This window comes from Piliocolobus tephrosceles, chromosome 5 (assembly GCF_002776525.5).
Source record: "Piliocolobus tephrosceles isolate RC106 chromosome 5, ASM277652v3, whole genome shotgun sequence".
NCBI lineage: Eukaryota > Metazoa > Chordata > Mammalia > Primates > Cercopithecidae > Piliocolobus > Piliocolobus tephrosceles.
In genome coordinates, this window is record NC_045438.1 from 157293817 (window position 1) to 157319392 (window position 25576).

The following is a 25576-nucleotide window of genomic DNA, read 5'->3' on the forward strand; positions in this document are numbered from 1 at the left end:
TCCAGAATCTACAAAGAACTCAAACAAATATACAAGAAAAAAACAAACAACCCCATCCAAAAGTGGGGAAAGGATATGAACAGACATTTCTCAAAAGAAGACATTCATACAGCCAACAGACACATGAAAAAATGCTCATCATCACTCGCCATCAGAGAAATGCAAATCAAAACCACAATGAGATACCATCTCACGCCAGTTAGAATGGCAATCATTAAAAAATCAGGAAACAACAGGTGTTGGAGAGGATGTAGAGAAATAGGAACACTTTTACACTGTTGGTGGGATTGTAAACTAGTTCAATCATTATGGAAAACAGTATGGCAATTCCTCAAGGATCTAGAACTAGATGTACCATATGACCCAGCCATCCCACTACTGGGTATATACCCAAAGGATTATAAATTATGCTACTACAAAGACACATGCACACGTATGTTTATTGTGGCACTATTCACAATAGCAAAGACTTGGAATCAACCCAAATGTCCATCAGTGACAGACTGGATTAAGAAAATGTGGCACATATACACCATGGAATACTATGCAGCCATAAAAAACGATGAGTTTGCATCCTTTGTAGGGACATGGATGCAGCTGGAAACCATCATTCTTAGCAAACTATCACAAGAAGAGAAAACCAAACACCACATGTTCTCACTCATAGGTGGGAACTGAACAATGAGCTCACTTGGACTCGGGAAGGGGAACATCACACAATGGGGCCTATCATGGGGAGGGGGGAGGGGGGAGGGATTGCACTGGGGAGTTATACCTGATATAAATGATGAATTGATGGGTGCTGATGAGTTGATGGGTGCAGCACACCAACATGGCACATATATACATATGTAACAAACCTGCACGTTATGCACATGTACCCTAGAACTTAAAGTATAATAAAAATAAAATAAAATAAAATAAAAAAGTTAATACATGTAACAAGCTAAAATGAATGCCTAAAACATAATACTCATCAAATACTAGCACTGTTACTATCTCATAGGCTCCAACCTCCTCCCCTCTAAGGCAAACAATACAGACATGAGACTACTACCGCTGTAACTGAGAATTGTAAGCATTACTAATATATAATTTTTAGATCATTCTACAATACTATTACTTCAATATAACCTATTTTGGGTAACTGCTTTAGCACCTCATGCTCACTTCCATCCTCCATACTACTGATCACCTTCCCTATGAGACACAAGTTTCTTAAGGAAAGGAAATGTAATTTAATCAGTTTTCCAGTGTGTTCACTATGCCTTAAAACAGCACCTGGCACAAAGTAGATACTCAAAACAAATCAACTTTTATTCTCCCTGTCCCAACTCCACCCCCAAAACTACCAAGATTTAATTAATTTGACCATTTGATCCATTACAGAGTTCAAATGTTTGCTCTGAAGAGACCTACTATATAATATAGTAGCTACTGTATGGCAAAAGCTGCTGGTGCCCTTTCACAAAAGTACCAAACAACCCTCAACCAAACTGATCTGAGATATATAGAACATTTCAATCAATAGCAGAAAAAACATTCTTTTCAATTATATATGGGATGTTCACAAAGACAAACCATATACTGGCCAGGGGTGGTGGTTCATGCCTGTAATCCCACCACTTTAGAGGGCTGAGGTGGACAGATGACCTGAGGTCAGGAGTTCGAGACCAGCCTGGCTAACATGGTGAAACTCCATCTCTATTAAAAACACAAAAATTTGCCGGGCGTGCAATCCCAGTCACTTGCGAGGCTGAGGCACAAGAATCGCTTGAACCTGGGAGGCGGAGATTGCAGTGAGTGGAGATCTTGCGACTGCACTCCAGCTGGGTGACAGAGAGAGACCCTGTCTTAAAAAGAAAAAAAGAAAAAAAAAGATAAACCATATTCTGTATCATAAAATAAGTCCCATTAAATGTAAAAGTAAACCCTCCTAAATTTTATCATACAAAATACATTGTGTGACCATAAAAAAGTCAAATTAGAAACTGAAAACAAAATATATGGAAAAGAACAAATATTCAAAATTTAACAACATACTTCTAAATAAGCCATGGTTCCAGGGAGAAATCACAAGTGAAATTAGAAAATATCTTGAATTGAATAAAAATTTAAAAGTCAAAAATCAATACTTAGAAATAATTATTAAATGTCAGCCAGGCACGGTGGCACACGCCTGTAATCCCAACACCTTGGGAGACCAAGGCAGGCGGACTATGAGGTCAAGAGATCAATACCATCCTGGCCACATGGTGAAACCCCATTTCTACTAAAAATACAAAAATTAGCTGGACGTGGTGACAGGCATCTGCAGTCCCAGCTACTCAGGAGACCGAGGCAGGAAAATCGCTTGAACCCGGGAGGCGGAGGTTGCAGTGAGCCGAGATCGCGCCACTGCACTCCAGCCTGGCGACAGAGCAAGACTACGTCTCAAAAAAAAAAAGAAAAAGAAAAAGAAAAGAAAAAGAAACAATTATCATTAAATATCCACTTCCTTAAAAATAAGAAAAGTCGGCCGGGTGCGGTGGCTCAAGCCTGTAATCCCAGCACTTTGGGAGGCCGAGACGGGCGGATCACGAGGTCAGGAGATCGAGACCATCCTGGCTAACACGGTGAAACCCCGTCTCTACTAAAAATACAAAAAAAACTAGCCAGGCGAGGTGGCGGGCGCCTGTAGTCTCAGCTACTCGGGAGGCTGAGTCAGGAGAATGGCCTAAACCCAGGAGGCGGAGCTTGCAGTGAGCTGAGATCTGGCCACTGCACTCCAGTCCGGGCGACAGAGCAAGACCCTGCCTCAAAAAAAAAAAAAAAAAAAAAAAAAAAAAAAAAAAAAAAAAAAAAAAACAAAAAAAAAAAAAAAAAAAAAAAAAAAAAAAAAAAAAAAAAAAAAAAAGAAAAGTCTAAAATCAATAACCCAAGCTTTCCCCATAAGAAACTTGAAAAAGAAGTACAAATTAAACTCAAAATAAGCAGAAGGAAAGATATGTAGATATATGTATAAACCAATGAAACAGAATATCGACAAGCAATAGGGAGAAAAGTATCAAACCAAAGGTGGTTCTTGGAAAAAGATCAATAAAATTTATAAACCTCTACGCAGGCCAATTACAAAGAAGAAAGGACACAAATAACCAATATCAGATCCTAGAGGTGTTAAAAGGCTAATTAAGAAATATTATAAACTTTATCCCTGTAAATTATACAATTCAGAGTAAACAGACACAGTGCCTGAAAAACACTAACTATGAAAGTTCATTCAAGAAGAAACAGGTAAGTGGAATAGCCAAATACCTAATAAAGAAACTCAATTTGTAGTTGAAAATCTTTCCAAAAAGAAAAGTCCCAGCCCAGATGAATTCTACCAAACATTTACAAAAGAAATTATGTCAAATGTGACAGACACACTCTAGTAATCCCAATGAGTCAATCCTTTGTGTAATCTTTATATGACTCCTCCTCTTGAGAGTGGGTAGAAACTGATCTGCTTCTAACCAACAGAACATGGCAAAGCTGGCCAGGAGCAGTGGCTCATGCCTATAATCCCAGTACTTTGAGAAGCTGACGTGGGCGGATCACCTGAGGCCCAGAGTTTGAGACCAGCCTGGCCAACATGATGAAACCCCGTCTCTAGCAAAAATAAAATAAAATAAAAAATTAGCTGGGCGTGGTAGTGCATGCCTGTAGCAGCTACTTGGGAGGCTGAGGCACGAGAATCACTTGAACCTGGGAGGCAGAGGTTGCAGTGGGCAGAGATCACACCACTGTACTTTAGCCCGGGTGACAAAGTGATACTCTGTCCAAAAAAAGAAAAAAGGGAAGGAAGGGAGGGAGGGAGGGAAGGAGGGAGGGAGGCCGGCCATGGTTGCTCACGCCTGTAATCTCAGCACTTTAGGAGGCCGAGGTGGGCAGATCACCTGAGGTCGGGAGTTTGAGACCAGCCTGACCAACATGGAGAAACCCCATCTCCACTAAAAATACAAGAAAATTAGCCAGGCGTGGTGGCCCATGCTTGTAATCCCAGCTACTCGGGAGGCTGAGGCAGGAGAATCGCTTGAACCCAGGAGGCGGAGGTTGCAGTGAGCCAAGATCGAGCCATTGCACTCCAGCCTGGGCAATAAAAGTGAAATTCTGTCAAAAAAAGGAAGGGACAGGACGGGACGGGACGGGGAGAGGAGGGGAGGGGAGGAAAAGACAAGACAAGACAGAACATGACAAAGGTAATGGGATAGTTACTCCCTTTATTAGGTTAAGTTATTTGGTAAAGACAAAGGGATTTTGAAACTACAATTAAGGTCTCAATCAGTTGATTTTTTAGTTATTCAAAAGTGAAATTACCTTGGGTGGGGCTGACTCAATTAGGTAAAAACCTTAAAAGAAGGATTGGGACCCTCCAGGTGGAGGGTGGAGATTCCTGATCTATAGAAACTGACACCTAATAACTGTGTGTTGTCTTAAGCTGCTAAATTTGTGGGAATTTGTTATGTAGCAATAGAAAACCAATATGCCAATTGTATGTAAATGCTTCCAAAAATCCAAAAAGAAAGGAACAGTGCCCAACTCATGTAATAAGGTCTGCATTAACACTATGACAAAACCAGACAAGGGTGTTTAAGAAAACCACAAGTATTTCTCATGAATATAAACAGAAAAATCTTAAATGCTTACTAAATTAATTCCTACAGTATAGAAAACGGATAACATGTCATGACCAAAGCAGGTTTATCTGAGGAATGGGTTCTTTCACATTCGAAATGCAACATAATCCATCATATTAACAGACTTAAAAGAGAAAAAATACAGCTGGGCGTGGTAGCTCATGCCTGCAATGCCAACACTTTGCGAGGCCGAGGTGGGTAGATCGCTTGAGGTCAGGAGTTCAAGACAAGCCTGATCAACATGGTGAAACCCCGTCTCTACTAAAAATACAAAAATTAGCTGGGTGTGGTGGTACACGCCTGTAATCCCAGCTACTTAGGAGGCTAAGGCATGAGAATCACTTGAGCCTAGGAGGAGGTGGTTGCAGTGAGCCGAGATCATACCACCGCATTCCAGCCTGGGCGACAGAGCAAGACTCCGTCACAAAAAAAAGGAAAAGAGAAAAAGTACATGACCATCTCAATACAGAAAAATCATTAAAAAAAAAAAAAAAATCCAATATCCACTCCTCATTTTTTTAAAAAAGAAAAATCTCCACAAAGTAGAAACAGGGGGGAAGTTTTCTTCCTAAACTTGATAAAGAATATCTATTAAAATCCTACAGCTAATAACTCATTCAATGGTAAAAAGCTAAATGTTTTACTCCAAAAGATCGGGGGGGGGGGAGGTCTGCTCTCACTCCTTTCTTGCAACATTGTAAGGCCCTAGCCAGCGCCATGAGGCAAAAGCTAAAAGACAAATGTACACACTGGGAAGAAAAGGTAAAACTACCTTCAACTGCCTGTAATCCCAACACTTTGGGAGGCTAAGGCAGGTAGATCACTTGAGATAAGGAGTTGGAGATGAGCCTGGCTGACATGGTGAAATCCCATCTCTACTAAAAATATAAAAATTAGCCAGGCGTGGTGGTGCGCACCTGTAATCCCAGCTACTTGGGAGGCTGAGGCAGGAGAATCACTTGAATCCAGGAGGCAGAGGTTGCAGTGAGCCAAGATCGCGTCATTGCACTCCAGCCTGGGCGACAGAGTGAGACTCTGTCTCAAAAAAAAAAGAAAAAGAATAACTTTATATGTCACACCTTAAAAACTTGATAAGCAGCACTTACCAAACAATAACAACACAAAACAAATGACATTTAAAAATAAAAAGGCAGCCGGGTGCAGTGGCTCACACCTGTAATCCCAGCACTTTGGGAGGCCAAGGCGGGTGGACCACCTGAGATCAGAAGTTCAAGACCAGCCTGACCACCATGGTGAAACCCTGCCTCTACTAAAAATACAAAAATTAGCCAGGTACAGTGGCACATGCCTGTAATTCCCAGCTACTGGGGAGACTGAAACAGGGCAACCGTTTGAACCTGGGAGGTGGGGGCTGCAGTGAGCCAAGATTGTGCCACTGCACTCCAGCCTGGGCAACAAAGCAAGACTCCGTCTCAAAAAAATAAAAATAAAAAGACAAGCTACAGAATAGAAGAAAATACTTGCAAGACAGATAGAATAAAAACAAAACAAACAAAACAAACTTGTATCCATAATAAAGAATTGTTTACAACTTGATAAAAGACAAGTAACACAATTTTTTAAATGAGTAGAAAAAACTTGTACAGATGATTTACACAGAAGGTAGAAAGAATGGCAAATAACATATAAAAGATGCTCAAAATAATTAGTCATTAAGGAAACAAAAATCAAAAGTATAATACCCATCCTCTAGAATGGCTAAATTAAAAACAGACAATAGCATCAAACGTTGGTGATGGATGCGGAGTAACGAATTCTTACACGACTGTTGGCAATGCAAATGTTTGGCAGTTTCTTATAAAGCTACTCAAGAGAAATGAAAACATATGTCTACACCAAGATTTGCAATTGAATGTTAATAATACTACTAACTACTACTAATATTACTACAGGTTCATGCCTGTAATCCCAGCACTTTGGGAGGCCTAGGCGGGCGGATTACTTGAGGTCAGGAGTTCGAGACCAGCCTGGCCAACATGGTGAAACCCTGTCTCTACTAAAAAAAAAAAAAAACAGGCATGGTGGTAGGCGCCTATAATACCAGCTACTTGGGAGGCTGAGGCAGGAGAATGGCTTGAATCCAGGAGGCAAAGGTTGCAGTGAGCCAAGATTATACCACTGCACTCCAGCTTGGGCAACAGAGCAAGACCCCGTCTCAAAAAAAATAAATAAATAAAATAACAACAATAATAATAATAACAGCCAAAAGCTGGAAACCACTTTAATGTCCATCAGTGAGTAAATGGATAAACAAATTGTGGTATATCTACACAACAGAATACTCTTTCAGCAATAAAAAAGAATGTATTACTGATATACACAACACAAATAGATTCCAAAAGCAATATGCTGGAAGAAAGAAGTCAAACATAAAAAGCATGTTGTATGATTCAATTTACATTAGAAAGGTAAATTTATGTTTATGGAAAGCAGTTTGGGTCAGGTGCAGTGGCTCATGCCTGTAATCCCAGCATTTTGGGAGGCCAAGGATAGCAGATCACTTGAGGTCAGGAGTTCAAGATCAGCCTGGCCATCACGGTGAAATCTGGTCTCTACTAAAAATACAATAATTAGCTGGGCATGGTGGTGCGCACCTGTAATTCCAGCTATTCAGGAGTCTGAGGCACAAGAATCACTTGAACCTGGGAGGTGGAGGTTGCAGTGAGTCAAGATTGCACCACTGCACTCCAGCCTGGGAGACAGAGCCAGAATGTTTCCAAAAAAAAAAAAAGAAAGCAGTTCAATCAGGAGGCCATTAGGTTAAGCTGGTTCTGTTAGAGTAGGTAGTCAAGCAGACATGAGCAGGGCAGGAGAGGGCCCCCACCTCAGGAATGTCAGGCGATCATCAGGTGATGATCAGGCGGTTGTTACACTGTTTCTCTAAAATAATAATAATGGGTCGAAGCCAGTACAAGGGAAAGACAGTCTCCCAAAAAGACAGGAAAACGCCGGAAGCTGGTGATCAGCAACTTCCTGATAAGATCTCCGAAGCTGGGCAAGTGGGCTCAAGCATGCGCACTAAGAAGCAAAATGACAGAGTTTAACCAGTATATGACCTTCCTCTAGGAACACTTGACTGATAAGGGAAAAATGTCTCAAGAAAGCATGCGCACAACTTCAGTAAACACATGCACATGTGGCTCCTCCCAAGTGCTGACAGGCCACTGCACATGCAGACAGCCCATCCCAAGACAAAAATCCAAGGAGCAGAAACGGAAACCCCGGAACCATGCCGATGTATAAAACCCCAAGTCAAGGGCTGAACAGGGCAGTTGGATCTCTCAAGTGGTGCAGTGACTCGGATACCTTCCCTAATGGTAAGACATCTCTACGCCTTGCCTTCTTTGGCTGGAGGCGTTCAACCCTCATATGTGGTTTCCTTCTTCTCTTGCACTCTCCTGCTTACTAACCAACCCCTAGAACGATTCCTCTCAGCCACAGTGGCTCTGCTCCCCCTGGCTGCTCTCTCTGCTCACCCTGAAGGATGGCTTGCAGGGGTGGGAAGGACCTTGGAGTCTGCACTGAGTAGACCTGAGACACTAATGACCCCCCTGGACAGGAGGCTGATGAGAGTGGTAGGGCTAAAACCTACCACCATGTAGTATCTGGGGTTTCCTCTGCTTTTTCAACTAAAATCAGCTCTTTCCCAAAAACCCAGCACCACCTATTCTCCTTTCTCTGTATGTATTCCAAAATGACCTTGCACACCCATTGGACCAACTGCCTTGGGGGTAAGTCTGCCTTTTCTCCGTTCTTACTTTGCATGTCCTGCAACTTTCTTCTCTGCCTTAAACCCACACTCCCTATATCTTACTCATGCACCTGCAGCTCTTGCTGTGTTAGCCAAGAGATGGGCTCCCTTATGGATGTCCCTTGATATTTATACTTGTTACCCTACCAGTTCGGATGACCTCCAACCCTTTCCCTGTCTGTTGGCTCACTGCCGGGACAGACACTAACCAGAACCTCAGCTCTGCCAGCTCCTTGACTTACCATATGCTTTTCATCCCTGTGATGCTCCAGGGCCATGTTTTTCACTGGCTTTTGAAGTGGTTTGCTTGCTTGCATAGGACCTCACTCTGTGGCCCTTAAGGACCCCACCCACTTGCTTTTTTGTTGAGTTAGCATCCCTTTGGGAGGACGGAATATTCTTTCTCTGCCATTTGCAGGCCCTTATCCCAAACACCAAGTCCTCCAGAGGTTCCTCCTTTACACCAAGAGGGCAAATAAACATTGCGCTCTCAAATCCAAGGGCTGCTGTTTCCACGAGCATATGAATGCTTTCCAGGAGTATTCCTCCTGCTTCCTCCCGCTTCCTCCTGTAGCAGAAGGATTGTTCTATCTATTTAAGCATTTGTTCTGCATGTTACCCTGGGAGGATGAAGAATCCCAAATACAAATTTTCCTCCATTCCTCTAATCACCTCCATGCCCTTCTCAGTATGTATCAGGACCTTCAAAGTTATATTTGAAGGGAGGGAAGGCCAGCCCCCTTGCAGCAATTGGCAGAGAAACAGGCTTCTCGTCTAATTAAAGAACATGGGAAATGTGAATCTGAGAAAAGAGATAATCATTTTGTTGCTAGAATGCTCTGAACAAGAGTCACTATAAGGTCATGGAGACAAGGATATAGGACGGCCCAAGGAGGCAGATGCAAGAGACCAAAGTACCCATAGAACAGAGATGAAGACTAGTTCCAGGCTACAAACACAAAACAGGTTACCACTGCAACACAGATGAAGGCTGGTCCGGAAATGGGATGGGACCAGGGTAGGGGTACCCAGTTAACACTGGCTCATTCCAGAACCCCTTGGATAAACTGCGGGGGGGCACCCTGTTCACTGTGGTCTGCCATAGGCACAGGACTAAGAGAACAAGAGGAGACACCCTCTTCTCGCCTCTTTTCTTTCTTTGCAAACGGGTAATTGTGCCTCCATAAAACAAGATGGGACCAAGGTTAGGGGTACCTGGTAAGCACCGGTTCATTCTGGAACCCCTAGGATGAATGGGGAACACTGCCAGACGCAAAGGAAAAATGGATGAATGGGGTAACGCCCTACCCACTCTGATATGCTGTAAGTTCAACAAAAAGACAGTAGGGAAATTGGAGAGGTTGCCTTCTTTTTCCTTTCTCTCCTCTTTTCTCTCTTTGTGGAGGGGTAATCGAGTCTCCACACCACAGGACACACTACTCAGATACATCTTCAAGAACTGGGAAAACTTGGACTCCCAAACCCTAAAAAGGAAAAGGCTTTTATCTGTAACACAGCCTGGCTTGAATAAAAGCTCTAGGACCAGGAATCTTGGCCAGAAAACGGAAGCATAAATTTAAATATGATCCATCAACTAGATTTGTTTTGCTACCACCAGGGAAAATGGACAGAAATCCCCTATGTACTGGTCTTCATGGCCCTAAGAAACAACCCTGAAAAGGTCAGGCTTGTAAAACAGATCCACAGCCATAGTCATGCAAACCCTTCCCCATTGGTTCAGGAGTACCCTTATCAGGTTTACCCAGAGCTCAAGCCCCACTGCCCCTTCTACCCAATTATATCAAAGTCTCCCAGAAGTCTTCTCCTCCCTACCCAGGGCCATCCTCTGGATACTATCCCCTTAAGTTATGTCCCATCCAGGAGGTTTAGTGGTCCCAGTGGACCCACTAGAGTCCAGACTCCACTCACTGTGCAACACCTGAGCCAAATTAAAATGGAACTAGGGAAGTTCATGGAGGACCCTGACAAATATATCAAAGTGTTTTCCAAACTGGGCTTAACATCCGAACTTACCAGGAGGGACCTCTCAGTCATACTAGGAGAAACTCTGCCTAAGGGAGAATGTGACTCCATTATAGTGGCGGTTCAATAATTTGCAAACACAATGCACATGACTGACCCTGATGGCTACCCTGTGGGGGCCACCATAGTTCCCCAGGTCAACCCCAACCGGGATTACAATATCCAGGGGAGTATATGAGCAAGGAACCACAAGTTCCTCCGTCTGATAGAAGGAATGAAAGCTAGCAGAGCAAAGCCTGTGAACTGTAACAAACTGGCCTTAACAGATGAAGGGCCTTATGAAAACCTCACCATTTTCTGAGAGAGGCTAGAAAAGGCCCTAGTGAAACATACTAACCTAGACCCAGACCCACTAGAAGGACAATTGTTCATAAAGGATCATTTCCCTAACTCAAACAACCCCAGATATTAGGAGGAAACACCAGAAACTAGCACTGGACCCCAGTACCCCTATGCCTGAGATCTGCAAAGTAGGTTCCTTGGTCTTTTACAACCAGAACCAGGAGGAGGAAGAAAGTGCTCAAGAAAAGGACAGGCAAAAGGAAAAGCAACAGTTCCAACTACTGACTGCCCTGCAAACCCACCAACCACCTCTGGCCAGCCCCAGGCAGACCCCTTTGCCCAAATGCTACTTCTGTGGGGAGCCAGGCCACACAAGAAGGCAGTGCCCAAACCAATGGGGACCCCCACCCCCAGCTCTTCATGCTCCAATTGCCACAAGCTTGGCCACTGGGAAACAGGACTACCCTGAAAGCTGAAAGGCCTTCAGGACATCCCAACTGGATGGCCTTCAGCTCTCTGAGCTGAAAGGGCCCTACGCTCCAGCTGGCTCCTGGATCAAATATTGCTATTGAAGGGACAGAGCCAAGGGCTGCCTTGGATGTGCCTAGCAGGACTGTAAGTTTTCTTTTGGACATGAGGGCTGCCTGCTCAGTGCTTACCTCTTTTCCCAGGCAATTATCCTCCTGGGAGAATATGAAGTGCCCAAAACCTGGAGGTTTACTCCTCCTCTGTGCTGCCCGTGGGGGAAAACCATCTCTTCTCATTCATTTTTAGTGATGCCAGAATACCCTACACACCTTTTGGGTAGGGATATTTTGTTCAGACTAGGGGCTCAGTTGACCTTTCCTCCAGGGCCAACACCCCCTTTTTCAAATGCAATCTTACGCCTCAAGGAAACCATACACAAGGATGAATTGCTCACAGACCTTTCCATTGATCCAGAGGTCTGGGCCTCAGGAATAACAGAAAAGACCATAATGGCAATGCCTATAGCAATTCAGCTCAAGAATTCTTCTAGCTATCCTTGTAGAAAGCAGTTTCCTCTTCAGCTGGAGGCCAAAGAGGGATTTCAGCTTCTCACTGAAAAATTTCAAAAACATGGATTATTAATACCCTGTAACACCCCATCTTACCTGTCAAAAAGAGCAATGAAGAATACAGGCTAGTCCAGGACCTGCGAATCATAAATAGTCCCACTACACCCAACGCTCCCCAACTCTTCCATAATTCTTCTCCAACCTCCAGATGCTCAGTGGTTTCCAGTCTTAGACCTTAAAGACTCTTTCTTTTGTATCTCCCCCTTGACCCATCCTCTTAATTTCTATTTGCATTTGTGCGGGAGAATGAAAAGGAAGGAGTCAACAGCTCACCTGGACAGTGCTTCCCCAAGGTTTCAGAGACAGTCCCCACTGGTCTGGCTAGAGATTTGCAGGACCTAAGTCTTGAGAGGAGAGAGTCTCCTACAATAGATGGACGACCTGTTAATCTGCTCCCCAACAAGAGAACTGGGAATCCAACATCTAGTCCAAACACTAAATTTCCTTGCAGACAGAGGATACACGGTGTCTGACAACAGACTCCTAAAGTACCAAGTCTTGTTGTTAGAAAACCCATAGGTAATAGTTGAGCAGTGTTCCACCCTTAACCCAGTTTCCTTACTGCCACTACCAGGAGACCATAACACCACATTTGTGTTGTGAGATACTTAACCAAATTTATGCCAGCCAAGAAGACTAAAAAGATCAGCTCCTAGATAATCCAGATGACATATGGTTTTCAAGTGGGAACAGCTTTGTCAGGGATAGAACTAGCTATGCAGAGTATGCTATAATGTTCCTTCACCAAGTTATAGAGGCTAAAGCTCTGTCCCCGGGATCTCTGTGCAACTAGTCAAACTCACTGCGCTGACCAAAGCCCTAAACTAGGTGAAAGAAAAAGAGTATATACAGATTCCAAATACACATTTCTGGTGCTTCAAACCCACATGGCTATCTGGAAGGAGAGGGTGTACCTAACAGCTCCAGATACTCAAATTAAGTATGGGCCTCAAATCTTAGAGCTATTGGAGGCTGTTCATTTGCCCCAGGAATTGGCAATAGTGCACAGTAAAGGACACCAAAGGGGCTCTGATGAAATTACATGGGGAAACAGGTTAGCTGACTAAACAGCTAAAGAGACAGGCATCTCAAAAGATACCTTCAGGGGGGCCTTGCTCCTCTCTCTCTCCAATGCAACTGCTCTCTCTCCAATACACTAAGGAAGAAACAGATTGGGCCACCCAACGTGGGTACTGAAAAGAAACCAATGGATGGTATAGGTTGCGAGAACTTCTCCATCTACCTAAAACTTCCCAATGGCAATCATCAAGAGTTTACAGGACTTCTGCCACTTTAGAAAAGACAGTCTAGGGCAAATTTGTAAATGGGTGTTCAGGAGTAAATAAAGCTATTCAACAGGTTTGTCAAGCCTGTACTTTGTGCACTATAAATAATCCCCATACGGGGTAGCCCTCTCCATCAGTAAAAGGAGAGGTACATGCCCTGCAGAGGACCGGCAGATGGACTGCGGTGTGCAGGTATAAGTACCTCTTGGTCTGTGTAGACACCTTCACAGGATGGGTAGAAGCCTGTCTCACAAGGACTGAAAAGGCACAGGAGGTAGCTAAATTCCTCCTAAAATAACTCATTCCTCAGTTCAGGCAACCCAGGTCATTGCAGAGTGACAAAGGTCCATCCTTCATTTCCCAATTAACTCAACAGGTTAGTAGTGCCCTGGACATAAAGCTTCACTCTGCCAGGAGACAGTAATCTTCAGGAAAAGTGGAAAGAAATAACCAAACCCTCAAACATATCCCCAACAAACTCTGCGAGCAAACAGCACAGCCATGGGTGGACCTCTTAGCTTTAGCCCTCCTTCTGATTTGTTGCCCTTAAGGCTCCCTTGTAATTAAGCCCCTTCAAGGCTTTATATGGTAGGCCATTCCTATATTCTGACATTACTAGCTGAAGAAACTGCCAAAGTCACCCACTATGTTTCTTCTTTAGCAGGCTTCTCGCAGGCTTTCTGGGAAGATGGTTTACAAACAAACCCAAAATCTGAAGGGGAAAAATCCCCACCTCTATATCCTGTAGGCTCACAACTTCTCATTAATGTCTGGAAGGATGGAACCCCAAATTCCCAACAAACTCCTATCTGAAAGGGCCCCTTCACCATTCTATTATCTACTCCTACAGCCATTACAGTACTGGAGATTGCCAGCTAGATCCATCACACTCAAATGAAGCCGTGGAAAAGCCCTTAAACACCAGAGCCAGAACCAGCAACCTCAGCTCCAGAATACACTTGCGAGGCACTGGAAGATCTAAAATTCCTCTTTAAACAAAAAGATAAGTAATGCCCCACCAACATCCTTTCGCCTCAAAGTAAGGTGATCCCAATACTAGAAATTGTATCGGCAACTGCTCTGATTGTTATCACTATTTTAACCCTAACTTGCACACCACCAGGAGTTCCACTGGCAGCTCGTTTTGTGACCAGTTTCTCTTAGGTCACCATGGGCCTGCTCCTGCTGGTTCTCATTCTCACGCCTTTACTAGCAGCCTACCGCCATCCTGATTTCCCGTTATTGGAAAAAGCTCAGCAACTGCTCCAAAGTACAAGATCCCCTTACTCCACCAATTGCTGGTTATGTACTAGCTCTTCCACTAAAACGCCAGGGACAGCTTATCCAGCCTCGCCCAGAGAATGGACAAGCATAGAGGCGGAATTACATATTTCCTATCAATGGGACCCTAATCTGAAAGGATTGATGACGCCTGCAAATAGCCTTCTTTCAACGGTAAAGCAAGATTTCCCGGATATCCGCCAGAAACCTCCCATTTTCGGACCCATCTTTACAAATATCAACTTAATGGGAAAAGCCCCTATCTGTGTTACAGCCAAAAGGAAAAATGGGACAAATGTAGGCACTCTTCCAAGTACAGTCTGTAATGTTACTTTCACTGTAGATCCTAACCAACAGACTTATCAAACATACACCCACAACCAATTCCGCCATCAACCAAGATTCCCCAAACCTCCAAATATTACTTTTCCTCAGGGAACTTTGCTAGATAAATCCACCCAGTTTTGCCAGGGACGCCCAAGCTCATGTAGAACTCGAAATTTCTGGTTTCGGCCTGCTGATTACAACCAATGTCTGCAAATTCCCAACCTCAGCTCTCCAGCAGAATGGGTTCTATTGGACCAAACTCGAAATTCTCTTTTTTGGGAAAATAAAACCAAGGGAGCTAACCAGAGCCAAACACCCTGCGTCCAAGTCTTAGCAGGCATGACTATAGCCACCAGCTACCTGGGCATATCAGCAGTCTCAGAATTTTTTGGAACCTCCCTCACCCCCTTATTTCATTTTCATATCTCTACATGCCTTAAAACTCAAGGAGCCTTTTATATTTGTGGCCAGTCGATTCACCAATGCCTCCCCACTAACTGGACTGGAACTTGTACCATAGGCTACGTAACCCCGGACATCTTCATAGCCCCTGGCAATCTCTCTCTTCCAATACCAATCTATGGGAATTCCCAGTTGCCCAGGGTGAGGAGGGCAATCCATTTCATTCCCCTTCTCGCGGGACTTGGCATTCTAGCCGGTACGGGAACCGGAATTGCTGGAATCACAAAAGCTTCCTTCACCTACAGCCAGCTCTCAAAGGAAATAGCCAAGAACATTGACACCATGGCTCAAACCTTAACCACCGTGCAAGAACAAATCGACTCTTTAGCAGCCGTAGTCCTCCAAAATCGTCGAGGACTAGACATGTTAACGGCAGCACAGGGAGGAATTTGTTTGGCCTTAGATGAAAAATGTTGCTTTTGGGTAAATCAATCAGGAAAAGTACAAGACAATATCAGACAACTCCTAAATCAAGCCTCCAGTTTACGGGAACGAGCCACTCAGGGTTGGTTAAATTGGGAAGGAACTTGGAAATGGTTCTCTTGGGTTCTTCCCTTTATAGGCCCACTTGTTAGTATCCTACTTTTGCTCCTTTTTGGTCCATGTCTCCTAAATCTAATAACTCAATTTGTCTCCTCTCGCCTTCAGGCCATAAAGCTTCAGACAAACAGTGCAAGATGCCATCCTCGCAATATTCAAGAGTCACCCTTCTAAAGAGGGCCCCTAGACTGCTCACTAGTGGGACATGACAGAGGCGAAATCCTGCCCCGTCTCCTGTGGATCTGGCTGGATATGGCTTTTGTCAATCCACAGAGCCATCCTGCCCTGACAGCTAGCAAGAGGCCAAGACCCACAGAACAACCACTACAGCCCCTCTGTCAGCAGGAAGCAGTTAAAGAAGACTGACCTTCGTCCATTTTCCCAAATAATTGGGTCTTGGACTCTTGACGGGGGGAAATGTTGGAGCAGGTAGCTAGTCAGACATGAGCAGGGCAGGGGAGGGCCCCCTCACCAGGAATGTCAAGCAACCATCAGGTGATGGTCAAGCAGTTGTTAAGCTGTGTCGCTAACATAATAACGGATGGCAGCTGGCGCCAGGGAAAGATGGGCTCCCAATAGATAGGAAACACCTGAAGCTGGTCATCAGCCGCTTCCTGATAAAATATCACGAGTTGGGCGCACAGGCCCAAGCATGCACCCTAAGAGGCAAAATAGTGGCATTTAAGTCGCATACGACCTTCCTTTAGGAAGGCTTGACTGGCAAGGGAAAAACTCCTCCAGTGAACACGTGCACAACTTCAGTAAACATACTGCACATGCGTCCCCTCCCAAGTGCTGGCAGGCCACTGTGCCTGCAGACAGCCCACTCCCAAAAAAAACCAGAGGAGGAGAAATGGAAATCCTGGAACCACGCCAATGTATAAAACCCCAAGTCAAGGGCCTAGCAGGGCAATTGGATCTCTCAAGTCGCCCGCTTGGTTCTCTTCAAGTGCACTTTGCTTCCTTTTGTTCTTGCTCTACAACTTTCACTCCTGCTCTAAAACTTGAGCCCACGACTGTCAGGCTACCTTACGCCTCCCGGCCAAATTCCCTCCTCTCCTCCGGGGGGCAAGGATGGAGTTTGCTGCAGACCCATTGGATTTGCTGCTGATAACAGTTCCACCATTTAGGTTCCAGCACCAAGCAAACTAACACTCAACTCAGTGTAAATAGCCAAACAAAACTTAAGCTTAACCAATTAGAAACCACCAACTAACCTCTAACTGGGTCCTTTCTACTTTAACCAAGTATTTTCTTTGTGTTGCTTCTGTGAGTACCTTATAAAAGTTTCCCCCTTGTACCTCTGCAGTAAAGACCCAGTTGCTTGCAGTTTGGCACTGCCTGTTCATGAATTACCCTTGCTCAAATAAACTCTCTAAACTGCTAAGGTGCCTAAGTTGATTTCTTAACACATCTTTGCAAATTGTACGAAAACCAATGAACTAGACAACCTACAAAATTTGTTCACACTTTTCTGTAATCAACACGTTTTACCTCAGTCTACTATCTTTGGAATATGTACATCATCCTAAGTAAAACTGTATTAACCTAAGGATAGTTTAAATTTCTAAAACCAAATTTAATCTTTAAAAATTGATTTTTCAAAAGTCAATTAATTCATATGTATTCACCTGTACTAAAGTCATCCTCACAGAGTTAATGAGAATTCTGGACAGCAATGTAGTTTAATCAAGCTGCACTTTTGACCCATTTTCTTGTAACCAAAAGCCACAATATGCTAGATACTGTCCATTTGCATCTCCATGGTGCCTAAAAATAAGATTTTGAGTTAGAATCATACGGCTTTTAAGAATTGCTTAAGATGAGGCCAGGCGCGGTGGTTCACGCCTATAATCCCAGCACTTTGGGAGGCCGAGGCGGGCGGATCACGAGATCAGGAGTTCAAGACCAGCCTGGTCAACATAGTGAAACCCTGTCTCTACTAAAAATACAAAAAATTAGCCGGGCGTGGTGGTGCATGCCTGTAATCCAGCTACTTGGGAGGTTGAGGCATGAGAATCACTTGAACCCAGGAGGGGGAGGTTGCAGTGAGCGGCGATTGTGCCACTCCACTCCAGCCTGGGCGACAGATGAGACTCTGTCTCAAAAAAAAAAAAAATTGCTTAAGACATTTTTCAGGTTCTGGAATTATAGTAAAACAGCTGTCACCAGTTTATGACCTAAACTTTTAAAGACACCCTACAGAGGAATCAGTTTAAAGACACCCTACAGAGGAATCAAATCAGCACGACAATAGTGTCTTCATCTCCCTGTCCCATAGCTTCACCCCTGGGCTCTTTGACCAATCAATCCGCCCACTCCAAACCCTTAAACCCTAGCCCCAAACCCCTCGAAGATGGATTTGGAGTTTCCTTCCATCTCCTTCAGAAGCCCTACCATAAAACCTCTTCACTGCAACCTGGTATTGCAAGAAACAGCTCTGTTACAGTCACAGTACCTCAATGTAAGATAAATAAGCAGAAACACAGTTGAACCTCAGGATTCCTGAATTATTTGTGAATTTACCTACCAGCTGAAATAAGAGAGGTTGAGTGCATTGTTCAAGCCACACAGCTAGTAAGCGGCAACGCCAGCTGTGTGACTTAATCAGACAGTCACAGATCAGCCTAGGTCCAACGCTGATCATATAACAACAAAGTTCTGAAATTAAAAACTGGACAGCTACAACTAAAAATTCATTTTAAGAGACAGAAGATAAAGCCCCAAACATCCTCCAGAAGAAAGGGGGAGGAGGGAATTAGGAGATAAAAAGATAAAATTAAAGAATCAATCCAAGAGGTCCAGCATACAACTACCAGAAGTTTCAGAGAGAAAAGAAAAAAAAAAAAAAAGAAACTGGAGAGGAGAAAACGATCACAAATCTAGTAGAAAATTTCCCCAGAAACGAGGAAAAAATCTGAACTGAAGGGACCTAGAAAAATGAAAGAGACACATACAAAGGCACATCATTATGACTTTTCAGTATACAATGACAAAAAGGCTATCCAAAAAGCATCTTGAAAGAGAAACCAAGTCATGTATAATGACAACGAAACAGAAGGCATTAAATTTTTCAATACCAGACCTGGAAGCAAGAAATCAATGGGGTAACCATCCTCAAATTTTGGGTGAAAATCATTTGCAACCCCAAAACCTATTCAAATTATCAATCAAGTATAAAGGTAGAATATAAACAAACAGAGACATTTTCAGGTATGCATTAGCTCAAAAAATTATTTTTCATGCATTCTTTCCTAAAAAGCTACTAGAAAATGTGCTCTAACAAAAAAAGAATGGAAACTGAAAAAGATAATGACATGAGACCCAGAAAACAGGGTACAGAACATGACAGAGAAAGTACAACTTTCTGCAGAATGACAGCTGTTGAGAAAGAAGGAAGGTTCTGGAGTGGGGAGGGGAAGGAGGGGAAAAGCATTCCATTTGAACATGTGGGAAATACTACTGATGAGTGTAAGAGATTGTGGAACATCTGGTAGGGGGCACATAACAATGTACCAAAGCAGGCCAGGCATGGTGGCTCACGCCTGTAATCCCAGTACTTTGGAAGGCCGAGGCGGATGGATCACGAGGTCAGGAGATCAAGACCATCCTGGCTAACATGGTGAAACCTTGTCTCCACTAAAAATACAAAAAATTAGCTGGGCATGGTGGCAGGCACCTGTAGTCCCAGCTACTCAGGAGGCTGAGGCAGGAGAATCGCTCGAACCCAGGAGGTGAAGGTTGCAGTGAGCCGAGATCGCGCCACTGGACTCCAGTCTGGGCAACAGAGTGAGACTCCCTCTCAGAAAACAAAACAAAACAAAACAACAATGTACCAAAGCAACAGTAGGTAAGCTAAAAAGGCAATTATGTATTAACTTCAAAAAAATGAAGAATCGGCCGGGCACGGTCGCTCAAACCTGTAATCCCAGCACTTTGGGAGGCTGAGACAGGCGGATCACGAGGTCAGGAGATTGAGACCATCCTGGCTAACATGGTGAAACCCCGTCTCTACTAAAAAATACAAAAAACTAGCCGGGCGAGGTGGCGGGCGCCTGTAGTTCCAGCTACTAGGGAGTCTGAGATAGGAGAATGGCGTAAACCCGGGAGGTGGAGCTTGCAGTGAGCTGAGATCTGGCCACTGCACCCCAGCCTGGGCGACAGAGCCAGACTCCGTCTCAAAAAAAAAAAAAAAAAAAAAATGAAGAATCATGTAAGAATGAAAGTGTGGTCATATTACACTATTTAACCAGCAGAGAATAATGTTTATAGAGTCAAAATATAAATCCACACTACTAAGTCAACTAAATGTATTTCAATGGCAAGGAGAGAAAGAAATGGATGGAGCATCTACCATGGTTAATAATGTCTAAAAATGCAAAATCAAGAAATAGTTAATGAATGTTATTTAGAAATATGAAAGAAAATAACCAGGAAAATAGTGAAACAGAGTTGAAAGGAACCAGTTCTTCTTAAGTACTATTGACTTTTGAAACTAGACTGGTGATAAAATATTCTTCATAAAACAGTGTGGCTAGTATGTGAAAAGTGATTTAAGATGGGTTGGAAAAAAGACTAGTTAGGAGACTAATGCAGGCTGAAGATGAAGGTGGTGGTGGGCACGGAGAAGACAATATATATCTGATTTTTTTTTTCTTCAAGAATGAGTTTTACTCTTGTCACCCAGGCTGGAGCGCTATGGTGCGATGTCGGCTCACTGCATCCTCCGCCTACTGGGTTCAAGCAGTTCTCCTGCCTCAGCCTCCCGAGCAGCTGGGATTACAGACATGCGCCATCATGCCCGGCAAATTTTTGGTATTTTTTTTTTTTAGTAGAGATGAGGATTTGCCATGTTGGCCAGACTGGTCTCGAACTCCTGACCTCAGGTGATCTGCCTGTCTCAGCCTTCCAAAGGGCTGGGATTACAAGCGTGAGCCGCCATGCCCGGCCTGTAGATAAGGTTTTTAAAGAGGTAATTAAGGTTAAATAAAGTCATAGGGTGAGGGAGCATAATCCAGTGACTTATAAAGAGATTAGAACACACAAAGAAGAGACTATGGGAAGACACAAGGAGAAGACCACCATCAACAAGCTAAGGGGAGTAGCCTCAGGAGAAAATCAATCCTGCTGATCTCTGATTTATAGCTTCCAGAGATGTAAGAAAATGTGTTCAGGCGGGTGGATCGCCTGAGGTCAGGAGTTCAAGACCACCCTGACTAACATGGTGAAAGCCCATCTCTACTAAAAATACAAAAATTAGCCAGGTGTAGTGGTGGGCGCCTACAATCCCAGCTACTTGGGAGGCTGAGGCAGCAGAATAGCTTGAACCCGGGAGACGGAGGTTGCAGTGAGCCGAGATTGTGCCATTGTACTCCAGCCTGGGCCACAGAGCGAGACTCCAGATCAAAAAAATAAAAGAAACAAAAAGAAAATAAATGTGTTCGGCCAGGCACGGGTGGCTCACACCTATAATCCCAGCACTTTGGGAGGTCGAGGTGGGCGGATCACCTGAGCTCAACCCCCGCCTGACTGACCAACATGGAGAAACCCCGTCTCTACTAAACATACAAAATTAGCCAGGCATTGGGCCAGGCGCAGTGGCTCACGCCTGTAATCCCAGCACTTTGGGAGGCCGAGGTAGGTGGATCACCTGAGGTCGGGAGATCAAGACCAGCCTGGCCAACACGGAGAAACCCCATCTCTATTAAAAATAGAAAATTAGCCAGGCATGGTGGCGCAGGCCTGTGATCCCAGCTACTCAGGAGGCTGAGGTAGGAGAATCGCTTGAACCCGGGTGGCAGAGGTTGCAGTGGGCCGAGATCACGCCATTGCACTCTAGCCTGGGTAACAAGAGCAAAACGCCGTCTCAAAAAAAAAAAAAAAAAAAGATAAGAAAGAAAAGAAATGTGTTGTTTAAGCCACCCACCAGTCTCTGGTATTTTGTCATGGCAGCCCTGGCAAACTAATATCACACTCTAGTTTCTCTCTCAAGTCTGGTCTGATCCTTGCCTCCTCTCCCCAAGTTCCCGCCCCATCCTAGTCAAAAGATGAGGCTACTCCATCATCAGTTCTCCCAACAACAACAAAAAGTATTGATTACTTCATCATGGAGCTTTTAGTTCTTGATCATTCCAAACAACTAAGGTGTCCTAGTACAGGGGTCCCCATCCCTAGCACACAGGTCCCTGGCCCATGCAGGCAGCGAGCGGTACCATCTGAGCTCCGCCTCCTGTCTGATCAGCGGCACATTAGATTCTCACAGGAGCACCTATTGTGAACCTATGGTGAACTGCGCATAGGAGGGATCTAGGTTGCTCGCTGCTTATGAGAATCTAACTAATGCCTGATGATCTGAGGTGGAATGATTTTATCCCAAAACCATCCCTGCTCCGTCTGTGGAAAAATTATTCTCCACGAAACGAGTCCCTGGTGCCAAAATGGTTGGGGACTGCTGTCCTAGCACACTTCATCTCTCTTGTTCTTTAATGTTTCTGAAACTAAAAGCAGTTTTAGAAAAATTTGTATAATTAAACCATCAAATAGCTGTTTAGAGATGAGAGAACAATTTGGAATTCTGAAGTCACAGAGGTAAATTTGCCAAATATCCTAGCCAAGGTATGGTAGGGTCTACATGTCACATTCCCATGTCCAGGTAGCCTGCATTTTCAAACTAGAAGGGGTAATAAATGCTTTCCCTCCTTCCCCACATCCAAGCATATCACAAGGATTTTGTTCTCCTTACTTCAAAAACCTTAAACATCTACAATTAGTTCAATATTCTAATATTCTTCTGCTTGTTGACATCACAAGCAAAAAATTAAGAAAAGTTATTCAATTACTTTATCTCATCAGAAAAGAAAAGCTGTAAATTAGAAGCTTTAATCTGGTGTTATAGTAAGGCACAACAAATTTTAAACATACATAAAAGGCCAGGCGCGGTGGCTCATGCCTGTAATCCCAGCACTTTGGGAGGCCAAGGCGGGTGGATCTCATGAGGTCAAGAGTTCAAGACCCGCCTGGCCAACGCGGTTAAACCCCATCTCTACTAAAAATACAAAAATTAGCTGGTCATGGTGGTGGGCGCCTGTAATCCCGGCTACAGCTACTCCAGAGGCTGAGGCAGGAAAATCACTTAAACCCAGGAGGCAGAGGTTACAGTGGGCCAAGATCAGGCCATTGCACTCCTGCCTGGGCGACAAGAACGAGACTCCATCTCAAAAAATAAAATAAAATAAACCTACAAGTTTATAAATACATATATACGCATATGCACAAGTGCACACACGTCTTCCATAGTGTCACTAATAATTTGTACATTTATCGTCTAATGAACAAGCCCTATAGTATCTGTATGAATTCTGACCCCTTATTACATCAACCTGAACCCATACTTCAGTTTCATAAATATGTTTAAACTCACTGACATGTGTTCTATATACTTTTTAGATTTTCACAATTGCTCAGCCACTTTGCTAAGAGACCTGTGGTTATCAGCTACTATATATGTACGAAGAAATCAAAAAGATCTAAAATTGGGCTAATATTATCTTAAGAAGAAAGTTGAACGTCCTCTCATTCCAAGAAGGAAAATACGCACAGCATTCAAAATAGCACCATTATTATAGAACTGAGAGTTAGGTTACCTGACCCTGGAAGTTTAATATAGCCGGTGTTTTTAAGCTCTGCCTGGTCTCGACATCTCTGCTTGCAATTGAGTTTAAGCCTGAACTCTGAGTAAACAATTGAATGGGTGCTGAAAACCCAACTCTAGCCCACCCGCTGATGAAACGAAGGTGACACCTCTCATCATGAAGGTAAGAATCTGTGCAAATGAAAAAGGACTAACCAATCACTTCACCTTCGAATGCAGGCCAAGGTTACAATCTGGGCAGCCTGTGGTGAGAATGAAATCAAGAGCAGACGCTGCCGGTGAAGCAAGACAGAGTTTCACTCAGTCAGGAAGCCCTGGAGCCTATCCTTTCCCTCCCCCAGGATGCCCGAGGGCCGGCCGTGGGTAAACGGCCCACCTCTGCGCTCAGCCCTAGAGGTTAAGGGACAACAGTTGATTTTAAGACACTTGTCCGTCCACGCCCTTTTTTAAACAAACAAAAAAACAAAAACAAAAAAACAGCAGATCAGCGACCCGGCGTGTGGAACTGCCCCGCGGCTGCCGCCCCCACTCACCGCAAACCATCAGCAGCAGGACGATCAGCAGAGTAGCCACGAACACAAGCAGGGTCAGCCCGACGCTGTGCCACATCTTGGGGGCAGAAGGGCGGACGGCTCGGGGCGGCGGGCGCGGACGGCGGTGAGCGAGGGCGGCCGCGCGTCCTGCGCTTCAGCTGCGGGCGCCAGGCGCCGTTGGGCGCCGGGGCGGCATGGGCGGCTGGCGCCCCCTCGGCAGCGCCCTCAGGGGGTGGGGCGGCGCAAAGGCGGGCACTGTGGGACCGCCCGCCCGCACGATCCCTTTCCCGCCCGGGTGGCCAGAGCGCTGGAGTCAGGCGGGCCGCAGGGCGCCTCTAGTCCCTCATCGCCACGGGAAGCCGAGGCCGCGGCACCCAAAGACCCCGGCGGTCGGATGCGCTTCCATGGCGGACACTGCGCGCCTGTGGGGAGGACAGAGGGTTAGCACGGGGACACACGGCGGCTACAAGGCCTTCGTCGCTGTCCACCCAAGTGTCTCTGAGACCCCAGGGAAGCCAGATGTCAGCGCCTCCCAGCCGCGGCTGCAGCGGCTTCTCCGCCCCAGGCCCCCTACCGCTGCGGCAGCTCATCACGGAGCTCGCCTCCTCCGCGGCGCGGGGGCGGCTGGGAGACGGAGTGCAGAGCCTGGTGGAGACGGGAGGGCGTTGTCTCGCAGGGACTACAACTCCCAGAAAGCACCGCCCACTCGGGCTTCGCTGCTTCCATCCTGGGGCCGCTCTGCCTTTGGTCTTGCTCCAGTCGCCTCAGTCGGAAGAAGGTGGGCTGGCCTTCTCCGAAGCCGCGGATTTGGCTTCCCGCACTGCTGAGGCGCCAGTGAGATTTCAACCATTACTCTGTATACGAAGTCGTTTTGTTTCTAGCGGTGATCGATGAAGTACGCCGAGGGAGGAAAGAGGAGGCGGCTGCCTGAAAAACTGGTTGCTCGTGCACCTAGCCTTGTTGCCGGGGGCGAAGGTTGGATATTTGGGACTTGGAGGAAACACTCAGGTCCCTCATTTTTCCCTTGCAACAGATGTTACCTTCTGTCTTTTCGTAGGTAAAGCATTTCAGAAATGGCCCGCGGGTGACTTAAGGACAGCAGCACTGCCCTCAAATCGCCTGCCTGAGTTGTAAGTTAGACTCAGCTGCTTCCTTGAGACCAAGCGACAGCTGACCCACAGCTTGGAGATTTTGCCGCACTGGCTTACACCTCTACGAAACAAGACACTTTCATAATCTCAACTATTCTGTCTCCACCTAAAATTAAAACTCCCCACGTCCGCCAGATTACATTCACTTGTTAAAGAGGTGCCCCGAGAAGAATAGAGGGTAAATTCCTTCTTTCAGAAGGAATCAGAGCCTTCGCGTTTTCCTGTGACTCTCTTGCTTCCTGAGATATCTTTCTACTCTTCTAGAAATTACAGTTCCCTGTCTTCTGTCTCCAAAAACAAACACAAAAGTTCTAAGCAGCAATCTCTTGATTTAATAAATGTATCGTGCCATACCGAGCTGCCCTACTATGTGAACTGTATTCCCTAAGAAGCAACATTAGGAACAGATACCATATGTAAAAATACATTAAAGGATAATTACTTGCTTTGCAACAGATTTAATATAGATTCCTGTGAAGAGAATGGACCCAGT

At 44.9% G+C, this 25576-nt stretch overlaps 2 protein-coding genes across 2 annotated transcripts in view; one reads left to right on the plus strand and one right to left on the minus strand.

The window, feature by feature from the left end:
- Positions 1–24826, minus strand: part of SMIM13 (small integral membrane protein 13) — a 46002-nt gene extending 21176 nt beyond the window's left edge. The window contains exon 1 of the mRNA XM_023185395.2: positions 23933–24826. Coding sequence (XP_023041163.1) covers positions 23933–24008 — 76 coding nt within the window. The 5' untranslated portion in view covers positions 24009–24826. The remainder of the gene's footprint in view (positions 1–23932) is intronic.
- Positions 7947–17135, plus strand: ERVFRD-1 (endogenous retrovirus group FRD member 1, envelope). The gene is made up of 2 exons (XM_023185394.2): positions 7947–7996; positions 13989–17135. Exon 2 carries the CDS (start codon positions 14309–14311, stop codon positions 15920–15922), a length of 1614 nt encoding a protein of 537 aa, XP_023041162.1. The 5' UTR covers positions 7947–7996; positions 13989–14308; the 3' UTR covers positions 15923–17135.
- Positions 24827–25576: the final 750 nt, after the last annotated feature.